This window comes from Triplophysa rosa, linkage group LG15, assembly GCF_024868665.1.
Source record: "Triplophysa rosa linkage group LG15, Trosa_1v2, whole genome shotgun sequence".
NCBI lineage: Eukaryota > Metazoa > Chordata > Actinopteri > Cypriniformes > Nemacheilidae > Triplophysa > Triplophysa rosa.
Genome location: NC_079904.1, coordinates 17,654,420 through 17,673,006, shown reverse-complemented (window position 1 = coordinate 17,673,006; position 18,587 = coordinate 17,654,420). Strand labels below are relative to the sequence as shown.

The window sequence follows — 18,587 nt, the reverse complement described above, 5'->3', positions numbered from 1 at the left end:
CCTCTGTGATGGGGAACTTGGATTCAGGTGACTATTCAGGTTTGGACACAAAAGATTGCATGCATGGCAAATCCGCTTTAAAACGTTTAGCAGTCAGCGTTTAGCGATCTTATCTTAATAATGTTTTATGCGTAGCTTATTCTTATTTTCAAAAAGTCATAATAACGTGAAGCTAACTATTATTTTAATAACGTTATAACATGTGGCTAAGTCTTATTTTAATAATGTCATACAAATGTGTGGCTAACTCTCATTTTAATAACGTCATAACGTGTAGCTAACTCTCATTTTAATAATGTCATTACGAGTAGCTAACTCTCATTTTTATAAGGTCATAATAACATGTAGCTAACTCTTATTTGAATAATGTCACAACATGTAGCTAATTTGTATTTTTATAACATCATAACGTGTAGATAACTCTTATTTTTATAACCTCATAACGTGTAGCTAACTCGTATATTACTAACGTCATAAAATGTAGCTAATTATTATTTTAATAACGTCATAATGTTTAGCTAACTTCTAGCATGTAAATAACATTGTAATAAGTAATAATTACATACTCGGGCCGCGGTTTACAGATCCCTGAGAACTTCATGGCGTCAGTCAAGTTTTGTTATGCTGAACCTTTACTTGCGCCTTCAGATGTTTAGAAGGCCTCTCAGAAAGTTCTAATTTACACACATATTGTGGCATAATTGCATAGCTGCATACATACATGCAAACATGGCATGGAGGAGGCGAAAAGAAAGTGATTATGCAGAAAGCAAATAGAAGTGGAGGGCTGCACGAGTCATCTGTTTTCCCTCACGCAGTTCAGCTCAGAAAGCAAGAGAGAGAAAGACTGCAGGAATGCGTGTCTGTTTAGTGTTGGGCGCTGATTAAACCAAACCAGCAGTCCCAGCCCATGACTGCCATCAGTACTGGGATCGATTTACAGAAAAGAAGAGAACATCTGATGGCACTCTGTACTAAAGCCTGACCAAAATTTGTAAGGGTAAAGATGCCAACCTTTTAAACGCATAAATATCTGCGTGTGCATGCGCACGCAGATGGTGAGAATTGCAATGTGATCTGCTACAAGGGGTGAGGGGCTGTATCTCTCTCTTCCTCTCTCGGCAGGCTCTAGAAGGCTGGATGGTGTTTGGACAAAGTCTTACAATTTTCCACCCAGGAATGTGTATGGCCCCAGTGAGACTGCCAACCGCAGAGTCAAAATAAAATGAAGAGAGAATTAAGTTAGAGAAAAAATATGGTGAGATATAAAAAAGATGAGATTTTGACATAAAAAAATAGCATGGGAGAGAAATATGTACTTATGCAAGTTAAGAATAGCATATAGTACATTTTTGTTGTGGTATTCGGGCATCAGTTCGGGCATCAGTTCAGGCAGAATTATGAGGTTGTGTCCATTTAGAAAAAAATCCCTGCAAGAATGGATTTAGCAGAACAGGCATTCTAAGGCCAACTTCTTTAACTTAACTAACATTTAAAACTCCTGTAAAATCATATGTTCCATGTTAAAACAAGGCATCCAAATATGTATTTTTATTGAAATAAAAATAGTAGTTGTGTAAATATAGATTTACCTAATTCACTTAATATTTGCACTTTTCAAATGTTGTGCTTCCAAACGTGCATGGCCTTCAGAAAAGGTGACTTGTTTTCATGTAAATTTCCATTTGAAGTTACTTAGCCTTTAAATTTCAATATTCATAAAAATGAGTGTTTGCTTATACAGTTGCAAGCATTTGGCAGTCGACTGAGAGCGCTGAGTGTGTGTCTGGGTCTGTGCATGTTTAAGCTTTAAGGTTCTGTGTATAACCATATCCATGTGTGTGTGTGTGTTTGTGTGTTAGTTTGACTTGGGGGGAATCCAGCTATGTCAGGGTGATCCAGTCCAAATGCCTTTATTCCCAATGGACAGAGAGAGGGGGAGAGAGAGTGGGGATATGCTAAGAAAAAGAGGGCAAGTAATATACAAGCACAGTAGTAAAGAACCATAGGGATCAACCTAACATAAACTACAGACTGGGAAAGTCTAAAGAAGGATATTTCCTTACAGACCTAAACAATAGTAATGGGATCAATGCTACTGTACCATGTTACTCACTCACTGCATACTAACTTATTGTTTGGGCAAAAACCAATGTAAATAGTTTTTTCCTTGATTTTTTGTTTTCAAAAACCAGATCTTGATTTATCTAAGCAAAATTAATAAATGGCATGAAAATGTGTATATATTATTATGTGTATATAAATTGCAATAATAGATACATGTATACAGGGCATGTGAGTATATCTGTACTCTACTGTATATTGTCTGTGTTATGGGTCCAGAAAAGCAGGCTGTGCTGCCATTGGCTGAGAGCGTTGTCTGTCTGCCTGTCTACACTTGCTGTGCAGAACTTCCTGCACCTGTACAGCAGGCACAGACAGGCAGACAGATGGCAGCCCGCCTGACAGGCCACACAATGTGACTGACACAAAGAACCGCCAACTGGAACTCACGTCCAATGGGTTCCTTCCCTTTCCCAAACCTACAGGAAAGCTATGGAAACTGTATTTTGAGCATTTCACCATAATCATAACCTTATTAAAGTATTGAAAAAATGCATGTTTAGATCTCTAAAATGCTTTCTACTCGCCTCATCGTCTTTAAACCAGGACAGGCTTTCGGCCGTGAGCACGAACCAGTAATCCCTGGCTCCTCCTTTGATCAGACTGATGTTGTTGATGGTTAACCAGCCCTTACGGATCACCTGAGGGGCAAAAGAAAGAGGTGAAAAGTCTGAAGTCATTGTACATAGAGATGAGAGGCATGGCTGAGATTCTCCAGTCCTTAAAGATAAAAAAACCAAGGTGAGCAGGTCAAATCTATATCTAGATAATCAAGATACAGAAAAACAGAAAAAGAGAGAGACTGATGGATGTACGAAACCAGTGTTCTGGACATAGAAAAAATAAAATAAAAGCTACTGGGCAGGGGATGAGGGTGGGGTGATAATAAAAAAAGGAAGCCGAGTGTCAGGATTGCAACTGAAAAGAGGGAAAACATCCCGCAGGAAATGAGTCATTTTCTGGCTGATCAAGGCTTTGATCTTGCCACCGCCTGAGTGTAAAAACAGAGCTTTATCCTTTGTGTCATCCATTCAGTTAAGCAATATTGCAAACAACAATTGTGAAATTGCACTATTAAAATGCTGCGCTGAAAATACTGACATCACCAAACAACTTAAATAAAGACAAAAAAAACATGTCACCTCAAATAGCAATAACCCAATAAAAATGGGTTAATGGACAATACATTTCATATACGTTTGAGTGCTTTTTATCACCTACCGTTTAAATTAATTTCAATTATACATACCACAATGAAGAGCAATACAACAAAACAAAAACATTTTCTTTGATTTGTGACTGAACCTGCCTCAGATTTGCAGCACAGTTTTTATTCCTCATCATGAACCAAACAAACACATGCACACGCAAACCATGGACTGAGATCAGAGAGAAGTTTCAAATTCCAACTTGATTTTATCATTAGCTCACACACAGCTGTTTATTTATGTATTTACAGGGCTGCAAACTGAAACGAGGTTCATTCACAGAGAGAAAGCGAATGAAAGTACTGTGAAAGAAATTAAAATGATGAAAGTACGGCAGAATAAACAAAGCAGGTTATTGTTGGAAAAAGGTTTCAGGATTTCAGACAGACTGTTTTAAAGATTATAGTTGAAAGATATAAAGACACCACTGGGTGAATCAGGATTCAGAAAAAGAGCTCAAAGGTAAAATGAGTCTTGCTTTGGACTGTATCAATTTTTTTTAAAGCTCTATAAGTAACCCTAGATAACTAATAAAATTCCTTTTTAATTATTTGAATCTCTGATTCCCTGCCAGACACCAGACAAAATGTGGAAAAACTATATAGAGGAAAAGGTGATTTTGTTGCATTCAAAGACAAACTGGCTTTTGACATACATACAAATAAGCACAAAAACATGTGACGGTGGTAGACAGTAGGTAAGGCTTACAGACACTGGACTCGTACAATTTGACTGGGTGGTGGAGGGGCAGCACCCTAAAACATCAGCAGAGAGGAGAGAATAAAACCATTTAGCGTGTGTGGGCATCTCTCCTGGCACATCTCACCACATTTTCACATAGAAAAAGAACACAACTCGAAATGCTTCATCACAAAACTATACATATACTATCCCAGTTGAAGCTGTATGAATGTATTACTCCATTTGTGTAAACAGAGCAGACCCCATGAAATGAATATTTAAGAAACATTTTGCTCTGTTATCTCAGATTATCTCTCTTTTCAAGTATAAGTGCTATGGGTACTGTAATATTAATTCTTGTGGTTAAAGGGGTCATATGGCGTGAATATGTGTTTTTCTGTGTCTTTGGTGTGTTATACTGTAAGTTGCCCATGATGTATTAGACACGTAAAATTGCAAAAATTTAAGTGTCGGAACAAAAGATGCATTCTATCTAAAACCAGCCTGAAATGCCTCGTGTAACCACACCCCCACAAATCTACGTCAGTTCATGGTATGAGTTGACTAAGACCGCCCAAATGTATACGCAAGTAAGGTGGGCGTACCTGTCAGTACAATTGCAATATGGTTAGAGGCGTTACATTTCCGTCACACGCTTGCAGTATTTGACCAATCACTACACACTGGTTAACTGGCCAATCATAGCACACCTCGCTTTTCAGAGCGATGAGCTTTGTAAAAAATCTGCGCGTTTCAGAGAGGCGGGGCAAAGAGGAGATACAAACATGCAAGGTATGTGGAAAATATAGCGTTTTTAAACCTTAAATCGTGTATACACATTGCATTACATCTAAAACAAACAATAATATTCGTTTTAGCTGTGTCATATGACACTTAAACTGAATAAATTATTTAATAGTTGTTGCAAGTACCATAGATAAAAAAAGGATAATTCAGATGTGGAGGACATAGTACATGTATGCAGAGGTGGACAGTAACGAAGTAAATTTACCTGAGTACTGTACTTAAGTACACTTTTTGAATATCTGTACTTTACTTGAGTATTATTTTTTCTGAGAACTTTTACTTTAACTTCACTACATTTGAAAGACAAATATCATACTTTTTACTCCAATACATTTATAAAAAGGTCCAAAAGTAGAAAATGGTTTCTATGCAGCGGGGTTTCCTGTGTGCGCAATTTATCTGGCTTGCGAACTGCCAGGACCTTTTACTGTTGCCAAGTATTTCCGTTTTTCTATGCTCGCGGTTTTCCGGCAAGCTTTGAAATGGCCATTTGGCAGATTTTTTACGCAAATCTGGCAACTCTGGGATCTTCCCCGCCAAACTAATGTAAACGTGGTGCTGATACACCATTGATAGCACTCTAAAAAGGCAAATAGAACAATAATAGACGAAAAAGGCACATGTTAAAGTATGGTGTAATCATCTGTAGGTTACGATCAGTCAAAGATAGTAGAAACATTGTCATGAAAATGATCGGCATAACGGCTAAACAGTAAATAAGCATCACATATACCTTGAGCTACGCGTGCGTGTTAACTTCTGATCTGCTGCTATATCATTTAAAGCGATTTGGAAAATGATTTATGTTTTTACTGAAGTTACTATAGTTGAAGTATTCCTGTTGAAATAAAAACAATAGAACTCTGCCCAAAATACAACAGAAAATGTAATGGATTTAATGGTCATAATGGGAATTGTACTATGGATACATGTTGTCTACTTGTATGTGATGGATTCTATTGGTGGGATGGTAAATCCTATTGGAATAAAACCCAAAACACACTACAAAGAGGAATTTAATTTTTAAAATCTCATTCGAATTCTTTAGTAAAACCACAGCAACTAAAAATACCATAGTTTCATTATACTAGCTATAGTTTATGTTTGTAGTTAAATTATGGTAATACAAATGGTAATAAATCCAACAAACACATGGCTTCTACACTTTACTATTTACAAGAACCTTACTACTTACTGGTAAATTGCTGCTAAAACTGGTAAAGGGAATATACAAAATAAAAGAACACTGCTCATAAATACATATAGGCCTAGGGTGTCGTGATTCTGCCCCATCTTGTCATGTCTTTCTTGATCTTGTAGCAGAATCACGGCAGGATCCCTTGTTTTATGTGAGAAAGCCATGAGTTGTTTACGTTTTACATCTCATGTGCTTTCTCGTGTCTTGTCATTGGCCCCGCCCCTCTCGTTTCATGTATTGCCTCCCTGCCGTGTCTTATGTTCCACACCTGCCCCTCGTTGATTAAATAGTCCTCATGTTTCATTGTCTTGTTGCTCGTGGATTGCGTTCTGTATGCGTTCAATGTTTTAATGTTCTCTGTATTGCCTGTACCTCTTGTTGCCATTGTTCCCCTGTCACAGTAAGTGTTAAGTTTAGTCTATGTCAAGTGTATGTTTCTAATTTAGTGTTTAGTTAGTTTTCGTCCCTGTTTACCCATATTATTTATCTTGTCTTGTTTACACCCCCTTGTGGGTTTTTGTTTTGTGTTTATTGTGTAAATAAAAGTCTTTTGTTAACCCCTGCATTCCCGCTGCCTGCGCTTGGGTTCTTCCTCATTGCTAATTCACGACATAGGGGGCTAATGAGGATAATTAGGCTAAATGATCATACAGGATTATATCTAAACGAAACATGCTCTAAACATATGAAGCTCTTAAAGGAGTTGCTCACTGCAAAATTTGCCCTCATTGACTTTCCATAGTAGGAATAAAAATGACTATGGAAAGTCAATGGGGGCAAATTTTGAAGTGAACTACTTCAAAACTCCTTTAATACAACTGATACTGTGAGCTACTCCGTGTATTCAGTAGGTTGATTCAGAGGCATAAGGTATACGACAATAAAACAATGCACAACTGACATAAAGGAAATTTACTTTTAATACTTGAGTACTTTTAAAAGCACGTACTTCTGTATTTTACTTAAGTAAGAATCTGTCTTTGCAACTTTTACTTGTAGTGGAGTAATATTTGACCAGTAGTATCTGTACTTTCACTCAAGTAAGGAAGTTGTGTACTTCGTCCACCTCTGCATGTATGTCCAGGAATGTATTTATATTACACTTAGCTACAGTTCCACACACCAGATGGATGAGCTTTATGGAATCTACTGTACGTGTGCAGTCACAAATATATAGTTGAATTTACTTATGCCCTATGTGTCATATATCCATGTAGACGAAGGATGAAGTATTGTGTTTCGTGTGTAAGATTTGCTTATTAGCTAGGATTTTTTGGGGGAAAATCAGATATGTTGAAAAAGACACAAAAACCTGACTAAATAACATTTTTTCATAATGCTTTATAAGTAGTTAAATTCATTTCAATATTTTTTGTATCTTTGCCATATTTTATACTTTTTTACTATTTGCTTTAAATAAAATGTTGCAATTTTTATCTTGGTTGGTTTGGTTGAAAGTTCTAAAATACACACTGAAGGATTATGTGTGTATTAAATGATCTCTCATCAGAGGCAAACTCATGGGGGGAGCAGTCAGAGAAAGATAAAAAATGAGGATAATAATTCACAGCACAATACTTATGGAGCAAACCCAAACCAAGCCATCAACAAAAAGAAGCCTTAATATGTTAACGTGTTTTAAATATTTGTTACAAGTTATCTGATGTTAGGCAGGTGAACAAAAGAACTTGGGCGGATAAAACTGCCCTCCAAGAAAACCTCAGAACGTCTACCCCAGGTTCATATTATCCCATCATACAGCAAATAAAATATAATGACTCACCTGGTTTCCTGCTGAAGCCTTGATACACGTTTGATTTGTTTTCTGTTGAGCACTGAGGAGAACATGTGTAAAGAAAGAGAAAGCTCACGTTATGGTTTGTATTGTAACAAGTGTGGTCACAGCATTATTGTCATATTGATATATCTCACATTACTGTTAAAACTTACTTCGCAAATCCGATGAAATCTTCGTGGTTTGTGTTGATGTAAGAAAGCTGAATCTCTAGTGAGAGTAAAACCTGTTCAGTAAACAAACACAAAATATGACATTAAAACAAGAATGTGCAGAATACACAAACTACTGATGCTGTTTAATTCAACTGAACCATCTCTACTGTATGTACACCTGGTCTTTGGTTTGACTCTCTCGTTCCCGAATGTGTGTGGTCACTATCCTCTCCGTCTCCTCTCGTAGCCTAGGAAAGGTCCCTAACTAAGGACATGAATATAAAAACGAAGTTCAAATAAAAACACGAAATGTGTATATGTCTAACATCTAAAATTATAACATGCACTGTAGCTTGGGTCTTTGAGAGGGCCACTTTTTTTCAAGGGCAGCACCTATAATCTCTCTTTGACTTTGACACATTACAATACGGTACTTGCATTCACACAGCATAACGACGCTGTACCTTGTTGGTACACTGTTGTACTGTGTTGATGAGCTCCTGGATCACCATGTCTACACACTTGAGACACGGGCCTTTGAGTTTCACGATCTGTTTCTTCACTATGGCTTCAAAGGCCATATCAGGTGTAAACAGGCCCGTCCTAGAGGGAGAGGAAACAGCACACTGTATAAATTCTGGAATACTACCACTGTGCATTTACACTTATATTTATTCATTAAGCAGATGTTTTTATCCAAAGCGACTTACAAATGAAAGAGCTGAACAATAATTGTAACAAATCTTTCACACACCTGATGCCGTGGATGTTTTTAATAGCATAACTGATCTCCCTTCGTAATTCTTTCTCGTCGAACTCCATCTGATATAGTGCAGGGCAACATGAACAAGAAATGCGCATGAGCTTTTTTTACTAAATGGAATTCCAGTAACTAACAATGATCAATTCAACTTCAACAAATCACCTTAACCAGTTCAAAAGGGAAACGCTCGTGAAACACCCGGTTGATTTTGGCTCCTCCTGAAAGCTCCACTGTTTCCACCTGATCACCAGATCCTTCGATGCTCTTCTCAAAGTCCAGCCCAAAGTGTTGTATCAGCCTAGACAACAGAGTTACACAATGCATTGGTGTGTGTGCCTTCTTCACTTTATCTTTCCACTTCATCTGTAGTGTGGACCTGTTTGTGTTTATGCAGTAAACAAAGATCTTGCTCATAGCAAAGCGGTGACAGACTAGCGATGAATACAGTCAAGTTTGTTTGCGTGTATTGTCCACATGTTTTTAATTTCTTTAGTGTGTGTGAACCCACTGCATTAAGGTCTTGGTCTTGCGTGAGGGGTCATCCGAGTTCATATACTGGTACTCCTTTGCCTCTTTATCCAATGAGAGAAGCTGACCCTGCAGTCGACTACGCAATGCTGGTAATGTCTCACGGATGTGATTGGTAAGTTGCTATGGAAATAGAAATAGGTTTACGAGTAAATGAAATGAAGAACTAAAAATAAAGTGGCAGTCTCATTAATCTGTAATCACATATACAGTAACATGTGTTGTATTAGGGGTAGTTCACCCAAAAATGTATTCACCCTTTTTTTTTCATTTCAAACCTGTATGACTTTGTTTCTTCTTCAGAACACACAAAAAGATATTTTAAAGAATGTTGGTAACTGAACAACAGCAGTACCTACTGACTAGCATTGGTTTTGTGTCCATACAATAGAAGTGAATGGGTAACGCCATTGTTCGGTTCCCAACATTCTTCAAAATATCTTCTTTTGTATTCTACACAAAAATGACAAGAGGGTGAGTAAGGGTGTGTTCATATGTGTAGTTCGGTTCTTTTGGTTATTTGGACCAAAAAAGAAAAACAAATATTTAGCCCTGGTTCCCTTAGCGTTCAGACTGGCATTTTAACAGCGAACCTAAAGATATCGAACAGTTTACATGTGAGTCGCAATGTGATTGGACAGCTTTTATGATTTAGATTTTAAAACTGAACAATGCTGTGTGCACAGTGCTGCATGGCAGAGTCGGCGCCAGGGTGCACAAAGTGAGGGGGCTGCTATGTTTAGTGGGGGGGCCAGGGTTTAGGGGTTTAGAATGGGTCAATGTTACATCATTTTCTTGCGCTATAAAATCATCCTACTTTATTTTATACTGCTACGGGAATCTGATTGTGTATTTTCGCTGTTAAATCATTCTACGCCTACATATTTATTTAGTACTGGTAGTACAATTATAGGGTATTGCGCTGTAAATTAATCATACATGTTTCTTTTATGCTTGTAGGATAATCTGACAGGGTATTTACGATGTAAATTTATTTAATGTGTTCATTTTAAACTGGTAGGACTATCTGACAGGGTATTTTGCATCATCCTACCTGTTTATTTTGTCGATGTGGTTTAGATTATATCCAAAATTTTGCCCTGCGGTAGGAAAATCTGACAGGTTGGACAATTCGAGGTTGAGACACGGCACAGGCTGAGGTCTCGCTCTGTTCTGTTTCAGTGTGCGGCTCTTCTGGTGTTAAGAAGCAGCACTCCGCCATGCCCCAGTTTTCTTCTCAAGTTTTAAGTTTTAGCTTTTTTAGAAGAAATCCATGTCCGCACACGTCAGCCGCGCACTGCCTTTTTCATTGAGAGCCAGACATTTTTAACTATAACACAATAAAAAATCTAGTTAAATCCTGCCTATGGGTGCGCAATACCTGCGAGTTGTAGATACAAAGCTTTTCATCCAGTGCGTGCTGCCGTTTTGAAGTTTAACAATTCTAAATGTCCATTTCGAGGACAGCATTTCATATTTCGCATAGCTTTTTCAAAGCTAATAAATTGAACTGAACTAAAAGACATGAAAGACACAAACTGAAAGGCTAATTTTTTTAATATAAATTTGGAGGAGAGCAAATGTTGTATGACATTTTGACAAAAAGAACTGGAAATACACCGATCATAGCCTACATAAATTCAGCGGAAGTTAATAAATGAAGATTATTAATTTAGATGCATACTGTATATAGAAAAAAAAATAGAAAAATGTCAAAAGCAGGCTTTAAAGAAAAAGTGACAGAAAAAGTATACAGGGGACTGTTCCCCAGTAGAGCTTTATGTTTAACAAAACGATCGCATCAATATAACAACACTAAAGAGCGAGCTCTTGCTTTCTGATAGACAGCCTGTATCTCCACTTGTCACCGTCTGCATAATAGTAATGCCCGTTTCTTGTTAAGCAATGCATGAATACAGAAACGTTGCCGATGGACGCAAGCAGCCCTTTAGCTTGTGTTTTTAACAACACATGAAAGTACAGCACAAGACAATGTCTTTAAATTCTGTTAACGAATAAATAAATTATTTTTTACCCTCTGTTCTTGTTGTTTTTTTAATAAATATAAACCAAATTAATTCTCCAAATGTTTTTTTAATGATTTCGTCTTTTATCATTTTAAAAAGTGAGGGGGCACAGTGACTGAGTGACTGAAGTGGCCGGGCCATGCCCCCTAGTACCCCCTCGTGGCGCCGACTCTGCTGCATGGGTTAATTCACTAGTTCTCCTATGCAGGTAATACTGATGGTAGCAGGAGTAGCAAGGGTATGCTTGTTTGGCGTGCTGTCCCGGGGGGGGGGCCTCGAGCTCGCCAGTTCCTGTCGTACCCGGATCACTCCCCCTCGATGAGGGGAGTGCGCCGAGCTCGGAACCAGCCCGAATCCTGTGTACCCCCAAAAAGGCGCATGATGCCGGACAGCAGCCAGGTAACGCATTCCCCCCAAAAGGCACAGGGCTTGAGGCTGCCGATGTGGCATATGGCTTGGGAACGGGAGTGGGTGTAGGATGTGGCGTAGGCTTGGGACAGAGAGCGGGCTTGGGACAGAGTGCGGGCTTGGGACAGAGTGCGGGCTTGGGACAGAGTGCGGGCATGGAACAGAGTGCGGGGCTTTGGACAGGGCGTGTCTGCAGCGGCAGAGCGTGGGCTTGTGTCTGCAGCAGCAGAGCGTGGGCTTGTGTCTGCAGCGGCAGAGCGTGGGCTTGTGTCTGCTGCGGCACAGCGTGGGCTTGTGTCTGCTGCGGCAGAGCGTGGGCTGGGACAGGGCATCGGCTGGGACAGGGCGTGGGCTTGGGACAGGGCGTGGGCTTGGGACAGAGTGTGGGCTGGTGTCTGCTGTCGCAGAGCGTGGGCTGGGACAGGACGTGGGCTGGGACAGGGCGTGGGCTGGGACAGGGCGTGGGCTTGGGACAGGGCGTGGGCTTGGGACAGGGCGTGGGCTTGGGACAGAGTGTGGGCTGGTGTCTGCTGTCGCAGAGCGTGGGCTTGGGAAAGTGTCTGCTGCAGCAGAGCATGAGCTTTGGAAGTGTCTGCTGTGTCAGAGAGTGGGCTGGTGAAAGATTGGTGCTGATGTTTTGGTTGATGAGGATGAGAGAGGCCTTTAGCAGTGTTTTTAAGAGGGTGATTTACTCGAAGATCAGCTCCGAATATTGAGGGACCGGCGTTGGCATGGGGTCCGCCTTCGGTGCTAACAGCCTAAACTTTTGGAAGGAAAACCGAGAGAGGGCGTCTGCTATCTGATTTTTTGACCCAGGTATGTGTTTGGCTGTCAAAATGAACTGATTGCAAGCCGATATCCATGTGAGGCGTCTGAGGAGAGGCATTAAGGCGGGTGAATGAGAGCGACCTTTATTAATGCAGTGCACCGTTGCTTCGTTGTCGCAATGAATTATGATGCTGGAGGCGGACCATTCTTTGCCCCACAGGTAAGCCGCTACGACTATTGGGTAAAGCTCGAATAATGCGGAGGATGTGAGAGACTGTGGTAATGCTGTGAGCTGGGCAGGCCAGGTGGAGGCGAACCAGCGGTCTTGGTAAAAGCCACCGAAACCGACGGAGGGGGCGGCGTCGGTAAATAGGCGGATATCGTCGGGGTGTGAGATCATGTCATTGTAGAAAAAGGATATGCCGTTCCATTGCTTAAGGAATTGGATCCATAGGCTCAGCTAGTCGCGGCATGAGCTGGTTAGGTGTATTGTGTCCTCTAGAGCGTGAACTGAAGATGCGAGGGAGAGGAGGTGCGACACGAAAGGGCGGCCTTGTGGAATGATGTGCATCGCGAAATTTAGGTGGCCGAGAATGGACAACAAGTCGCGTTTAGAACAGCGAGGGGTGTCTATCAGGGAGGAAGCGATCAAAATTGTCCTATCGATTTTTTCCTTAGGTAAGGAAGCTTGGAAGTTTAGTGAATCTAAATTAATGCCTAAAAACTCAACAGAAGTGCTGGGTCCTAAAGTTTTCTCTCGAGCGAGAGGAACCCCAAGTTTTGCGAATACTTCTTGGACTTTCGAAAGATGCGCAGCTGGGATGGAGTCGGGAGGTGAGATTATTAAAAAATCGTCTAGTAAATGGATAAGGTATGGAATTGCGTAGTTGTTTGAGAGAATCCAGCAGATTGTCTCAGACAACAATTCGAAAATTTTGGGGCTGCTTCTGCATCCGAACGTGAGACGGACAGAAAAATATAAATTCTCACGCTAACAGATGCAGAATAGATGCCAAAAGTCTGGGTGTATCGGCATGACCTTAAATGCAGAGGTGATATCTACTTTGGCTAACCAGGCACCGCGTCCAGCATTTTTTATTAGGGTGATGGCTTGAGCGACGTCGTGATAATCAAGAGAAAATTCTTTGATCGGAATTAGACTGTTGATGCTTGGGAAAGGAGAGCCGTGGGGGGACGAGAGATCAAATATGAGGCGCTTTTTTCCCAAGAATTTTCGCGTGGCCACACCGATGGAGCTAACGCGAAAAACGGTGAATGGGGGGGCAGAGAACGGGCCGATTATAAATTTATCATCGATCTCTTTTTTGATGAGGCGATCGACCATCTCGGGCTCTGCGAGCGCAGATTGGAGATTGGGGCAGATTAAGCTGTGTGAGAGAGGGTTTGCGATGCCGGGATTGAAGCCTTTCATGAGGCCGGTTAAAAGGTAGTCTGTAAGGTGAGTGTTAGGGTGGTTGGACAATTCAAAAGCCAAATGCAAAACATTCATGAGAGTCGAAAGGTAAGGTTTAGATTTTTTATTATCGTTCCTGCGCACAGGACAAACCAAGCGGGCATGGGCGCCGCTGCAGTGGCTACAAACATGTAAATAGCGCCAGCGTTGCCTAACACATTTGCCTGCGTTGAAACTCATGCAAGCTTCTTGTGCGCGGGAATTGGCGGGTTCAAAGGTGGTTGGGTTGGCTGGAAGATTTAGCAGGTGAGGAACATAAGCGGTAGATGCGGTGGGAGGTGGGGCTGGGCTTGAGGGAGCGGGGGGTTGACCATGGGGCAAGCGGCGGTGCTGTGGGTCACTGATCAACAAACTGTGCAGGTGATGTTATGTACTCCTAAGAAGACCCGGTTGTAGAGCTCAGTGTCCAGAGCCCCCTAGTAGGGGCTCTGGTTCCACTGAACTACCCTGATAGCGCATTTTGCAGAAAACATCTTGTGGTATGTATAGAAGTGGGTTCCCCTGAAGGAGAGAGCGAGCTCCGCGACTATGGCGAGATAGTCGCCGAGCTCGCGCCTCCTATGAGGAAAGACTGAACAGATGACTTCCGAATATTGTGAAAATGCTACTGTGAATTCGGGAAATGAGAGGGGGCGAGAGAGACTGTGGGATGTGTTTTTAAAGGTAAGGCAAAGATCGCCGTAGGTGATCTGGAGATCTACTGACGGTAGTGCGAGTGGGGAAAGAAGTTGAAAAAGATCTATGTCCGCACCTGCTAAAATCTGCGTCCTGATTCCTCCTGAGACGAGGGGTGGTTCCAGGGCTGGGGCGTGGTTCAGGATTGGCAAGGCTGTTGCTGTGGCCAATGAGTAGTTAGGGCGGGCCAGAGGCATGGAGAGGAGGGAGGGAATTACGGCCTCCGGAGCGGCTAACAAAGGCAGCCTCGCGCTAGCGGCATCCGGGGCGGGGACCAGAGGTAAGGAGGGGAGGATGGAAGGCGGGCCGTAGGCCAGAGGGAAGGAGGATGGGAAGGAGGGTAGGAGGGAGGGTGGGAAGGTGCTGGCGGGCCACGGGCCTGAGGGAGGAAGGGCCAGCTGGGGGCCGGGGCCTGGGTTGATGGCGGAAGCCTAACGCCAGTGGCCGAAGTCGGTGCCGCCGGCCAAAAGTTGTCAAAAGGTGGAGTGGCTTGGGTGACGCCGCCGGGACCTGGAAACTGGAAATCCGCTGGAGGAAGTAGCTGCTGGGCGCCCGTGGGTTGCTCATCGGGGGCGCGGCCTAAGCTTGCTGAAGGCCTGTGGTGGCGACCTGATGGAGTTGAGTTTTGCCGAGGGTCGGCGGAGGATGGCTTGGTCCGAGTGAAAAGAGTTCCGGGTGCTGATCTTAATTGGTTAAACTTGCTGAAGGCCTGTGGCGGCGACCTGATGGAGTTGAGTTTTGCCGAGGGTCGGCGGAGGATGGCTTGGTCCGAGTGAAAAGAGGTCCGGGTGCTGATCTTAATTGGTTAGTGGCTTGTATTTCTGATACAGATCTCTTTGGATGAGTTTTTGACTGCATCGAGACTAGAAGGCGGTATAGATCCGGTTTAGTCATCTTCCGGTTTACGTGGATGTCTCGGTCGGAAAGGGCTTGACGTAAGCTTGCTATATTCCACTTCCCTATGGGTGGTACGGTGGATTGCGCCGAAGCGTAAGATGACGGTGTGGAAGGATGCTGATGCTCGGCGGAGCTAGGTGGCGACTGATGTCGGCGCGTCGAAGCGCGAGGAGTAGAGCGGTGGGTTGATCGACCGCGTGGTTGAGCTGGTGTCTTGGTCGCTGCGTCCTTGCCGGGGCTGGAGCGCTGGACAGCGCTTGAATAAGTCGCTGTGACCTGGGCGGTGGTACTTTCGTTTTCAGATGAAGACGAGGAGTCTGACATGACGAAAACTTTGAGCTATCGTAGACTTGAGCTTGTCGTAGACTTGAGCTGTTTCACAGACTTGCGATGTCGAAGACTGAAAAAGTGCAGGTAAGACGGTTACCTATTTATTGAATAGTTCGCTGGGTCTGATAGGGTCAAGTCATGATAATTGATGCGGATCAGCTGCGATTGCTGATGCGCATCAGCTGATTGCTGATGCGCATCAGCCGGGCTTGATTATATGCTCCGGTTCCTCACGAACTTTGTTAATAAAACATCATTTATACATGCTCAGTGTATGCCTGCATATATGAGGGTATTTTTCGCAAGACGTTTACTCGCGAAGACTTCATGGAGTGTGTCAAAACGGCGCCAGGAATTTCTCCATCACATGTGCAAGCACAGATCTAATAAACACTCCTTTTATATGACCAAATCACTAGATTTCCGGGTCGTATATTGTTATCACTTCCTGTTTTTGGTTAGGTTTGATGACTTTGGTCCGTGTTGCATTCTTATTTCAATCGAACCGTGCCAGAGTTCATTTGAAAGCGGACTTGCGCTTGTTTAGTGCGCACCAGGGTTCGGGTGGCAGCGTTCACACTTACACAAAGAAAACAGAGCAATCGCACCAGAGTTCGTTTTAATCGAACCAAACATGGCATATGTGAACAAACAAAAGATTGAGCTATCCCTTTAAGTAAAAACTGGCACAGCTTACCCCAGGGGTTCCCAAACTTTTCAGCCCACGACCCCCGAAATAAGTGCCAGTGACTCGAGACTAGGGTTGGGAATCGTTTCAATTTTATCGATTCCGATTCCAATTCTGATTTTGCTTATCGATTTCGATTCTTATCGATTCCCAGTTTCGATTCCACAGTTGAAGTAAAACATTTAGATATCAACCTGTATGGTCATTTAGCCTGCTTATTGACTTGTTTGCAAAAGAAATATATATATATATATATGTATATATATATATTTATGAGCAGCGTTTTATGTGTATTTACACATAGAAACACACCTTTTCTGATTTATTACAATTTGTATTATCATAGTTGAACTACATCATGGTTAAACTGCAGTTACTATAATGCAACTATGGTTAATTTGTGATTCCTGTGCTTTAATGCAAATTCTATAGCTAAACTATGCTTACTATAGTAAAAATATCGATAATTTTCATAAGGGCTTTTATTGAGATATCAGCAGATCATGCAACGCATGTACTTTTCTGAAAATATGCACACAGGAATTGATAAGAGGAATTCAAATTTTAATCTCAAGTATCCGATTCCTATTCCTTTCGATTCCGATCCGATTACTAGCCTTTCGATTCCGATTCCAAATTGGAATTGATTTTCGATTCCCAACCCTACTCGAGACCCCCACTACCCTTGGAGGTGGTTAAAGTAAATAAACGTTCCATGCAACTGCGCACATGTGCTAATTAGGTCTATCCAAACACGCGCATAATGACAACACATACTCACACATTTACTCGTTACTTTACTTGTTGTTATACATAAACCATGAACTATTACTACAGATGGTCAAATTTCAGTCAGGATTGAGCACAGATCATTTGTTTTAATGTTATTTACATTTACTTTCATTTTGCTCCAAACTCGTATGACTTTTTTTTAAAGGAGTTGTTTTCAAGATTTTCACATTTAAAGTTTTCATTTTGTCGCTGTTTGTAATGATTGTAATGATCAGTAATAAAATGTACTGTGTGATCTTTGTAATTTGATCATTAAACCTTCTCGATCATTTCACGAAATCCTCTGAGGTTGTTAAAGTATACAAACGTTGCGCGCAACGACGCACACGCAGGTCTATCCAAACACGAGCATAATAACAAAACAAAAGAACACAACAGTCTAACATCCTCAGGGGTTACGATCAAGGGGAAGGAAATTCGAAATGGCTTTTATTTGCATGGTTTTATCTTTAATTTAACTACTATTTATATATTTTGTTACACTTATGAATAAAATATGCTATTTCTAATAGATAGTGATAAAAATATATATTTCTGGAAATCATCTCACGACCCCACCCTCGCGGTCTTGCGACCCCTACTTTGGGAACCCCTGGCTTTCCCCTGTTCTTCACATCATATTTAGTGTAGCGTCTTTGTCTCTCACCTGGTTAAGGACCCTCTGTAAGTATGCGGTGCCCATGCAGTCTGCCATGTGTCTGTATGCTGGATGTGATTTGAAGAACCGTCTCTCTGCAGCCAGAGCTGCACTAATCTCCTTTTTCCCATCAATGTCCTTTTGGCTACGGTTTACCACACCAATATAACCTGAAATCAACACAAGTAGGCAAAAATGGGCATAGGGGAATAGAAATATTTTAGTCGATTTCTTCATAAACAATCTGTGTTCTTTAGCCTAATTCATTGCTGGAGAGGCAGAGATAAAAAATAGTGAATGAAGGACACACATTATCTCAAAAATAACAAAAACAAACAAACGAGCACCTAACTTAATAACTGATATAACTTGTAAGCACATATTTATATTTGAGGAAATTTACTCAAGAGATTGAATTGTTGTCATGGTTGTTCACAACTGAACTAGAATTAAGATTTTATCCTATATCCTATCTGCATAAAAACTAAAGAATATCATTTCTATAATCCTTTAACTCTTCTACACAGCTGGACTCTTGTGTGTCCAATGCATTAAAGCAGCAGCGGAAACATAAGTCTCCACACCTGGCCCTGTTTTAGCAGTTTTAGCCTGCAGCAGCCTTTGCTTGGCAC

At 41.6% G+C, this 18,587-nt stretch overlaps 1 protein-coding gene across 8 annotated transcripts in view; it reads right to left on the bottom strand.

Annotated features, from left to right (window-relative positions):
* Positions 1–18,587, bottom strand: part of dnm3a (dynamin 3a) — a 46,526-nt gene that overhangs the window by 20,223 nt on the left and 7,716 nt on the right. For 7 of the 8 annotated variants that reach the window (XM_057352870.1, XM_057352873.1, XM_057352871.1 and 4 more), the window contains 10 exons: positions 17,965–18,125; positions 9,240–9,382; positions 8,894–9,029; positions 8,723–8,790; positions 8,433–8,571; positions 8,147–8,233; positions 7,969–8,039; positions 7,802–7,853; positions 4,058–4,087; positions 2,652–2,765 (listed from right to left, as the gene is read on the bottom strand). In XM_057352870.1, the coding sequence (XP_057208853.1) occupies positions 2,652–2,765; positions 4,058–4,087; positions 7,802–7,853; positions 7,969–8,039; positions 8,147–8,233; positions 8,433–8,571; positions 8,723–8,790; positions 8,894–9,029; positions 9,240–9,382; positions 17,965–18,125 (1,001 nt within the window). The remainder of the gene's footprint in view (positions 1–2,651; positions 2,766–4,057; positions 4,088–7,801; positions 7,854–7,968; positions 8,040–8,146; positions 8,234–8,432; positions 8,572–8,722; positions 8,791–8,893; positions 9,030–9,239; positions 9,383–17,964; positions 18,126–18,587) is intronic. The other variant, XM_057352874.1, reaches the window with a different exon arrangement.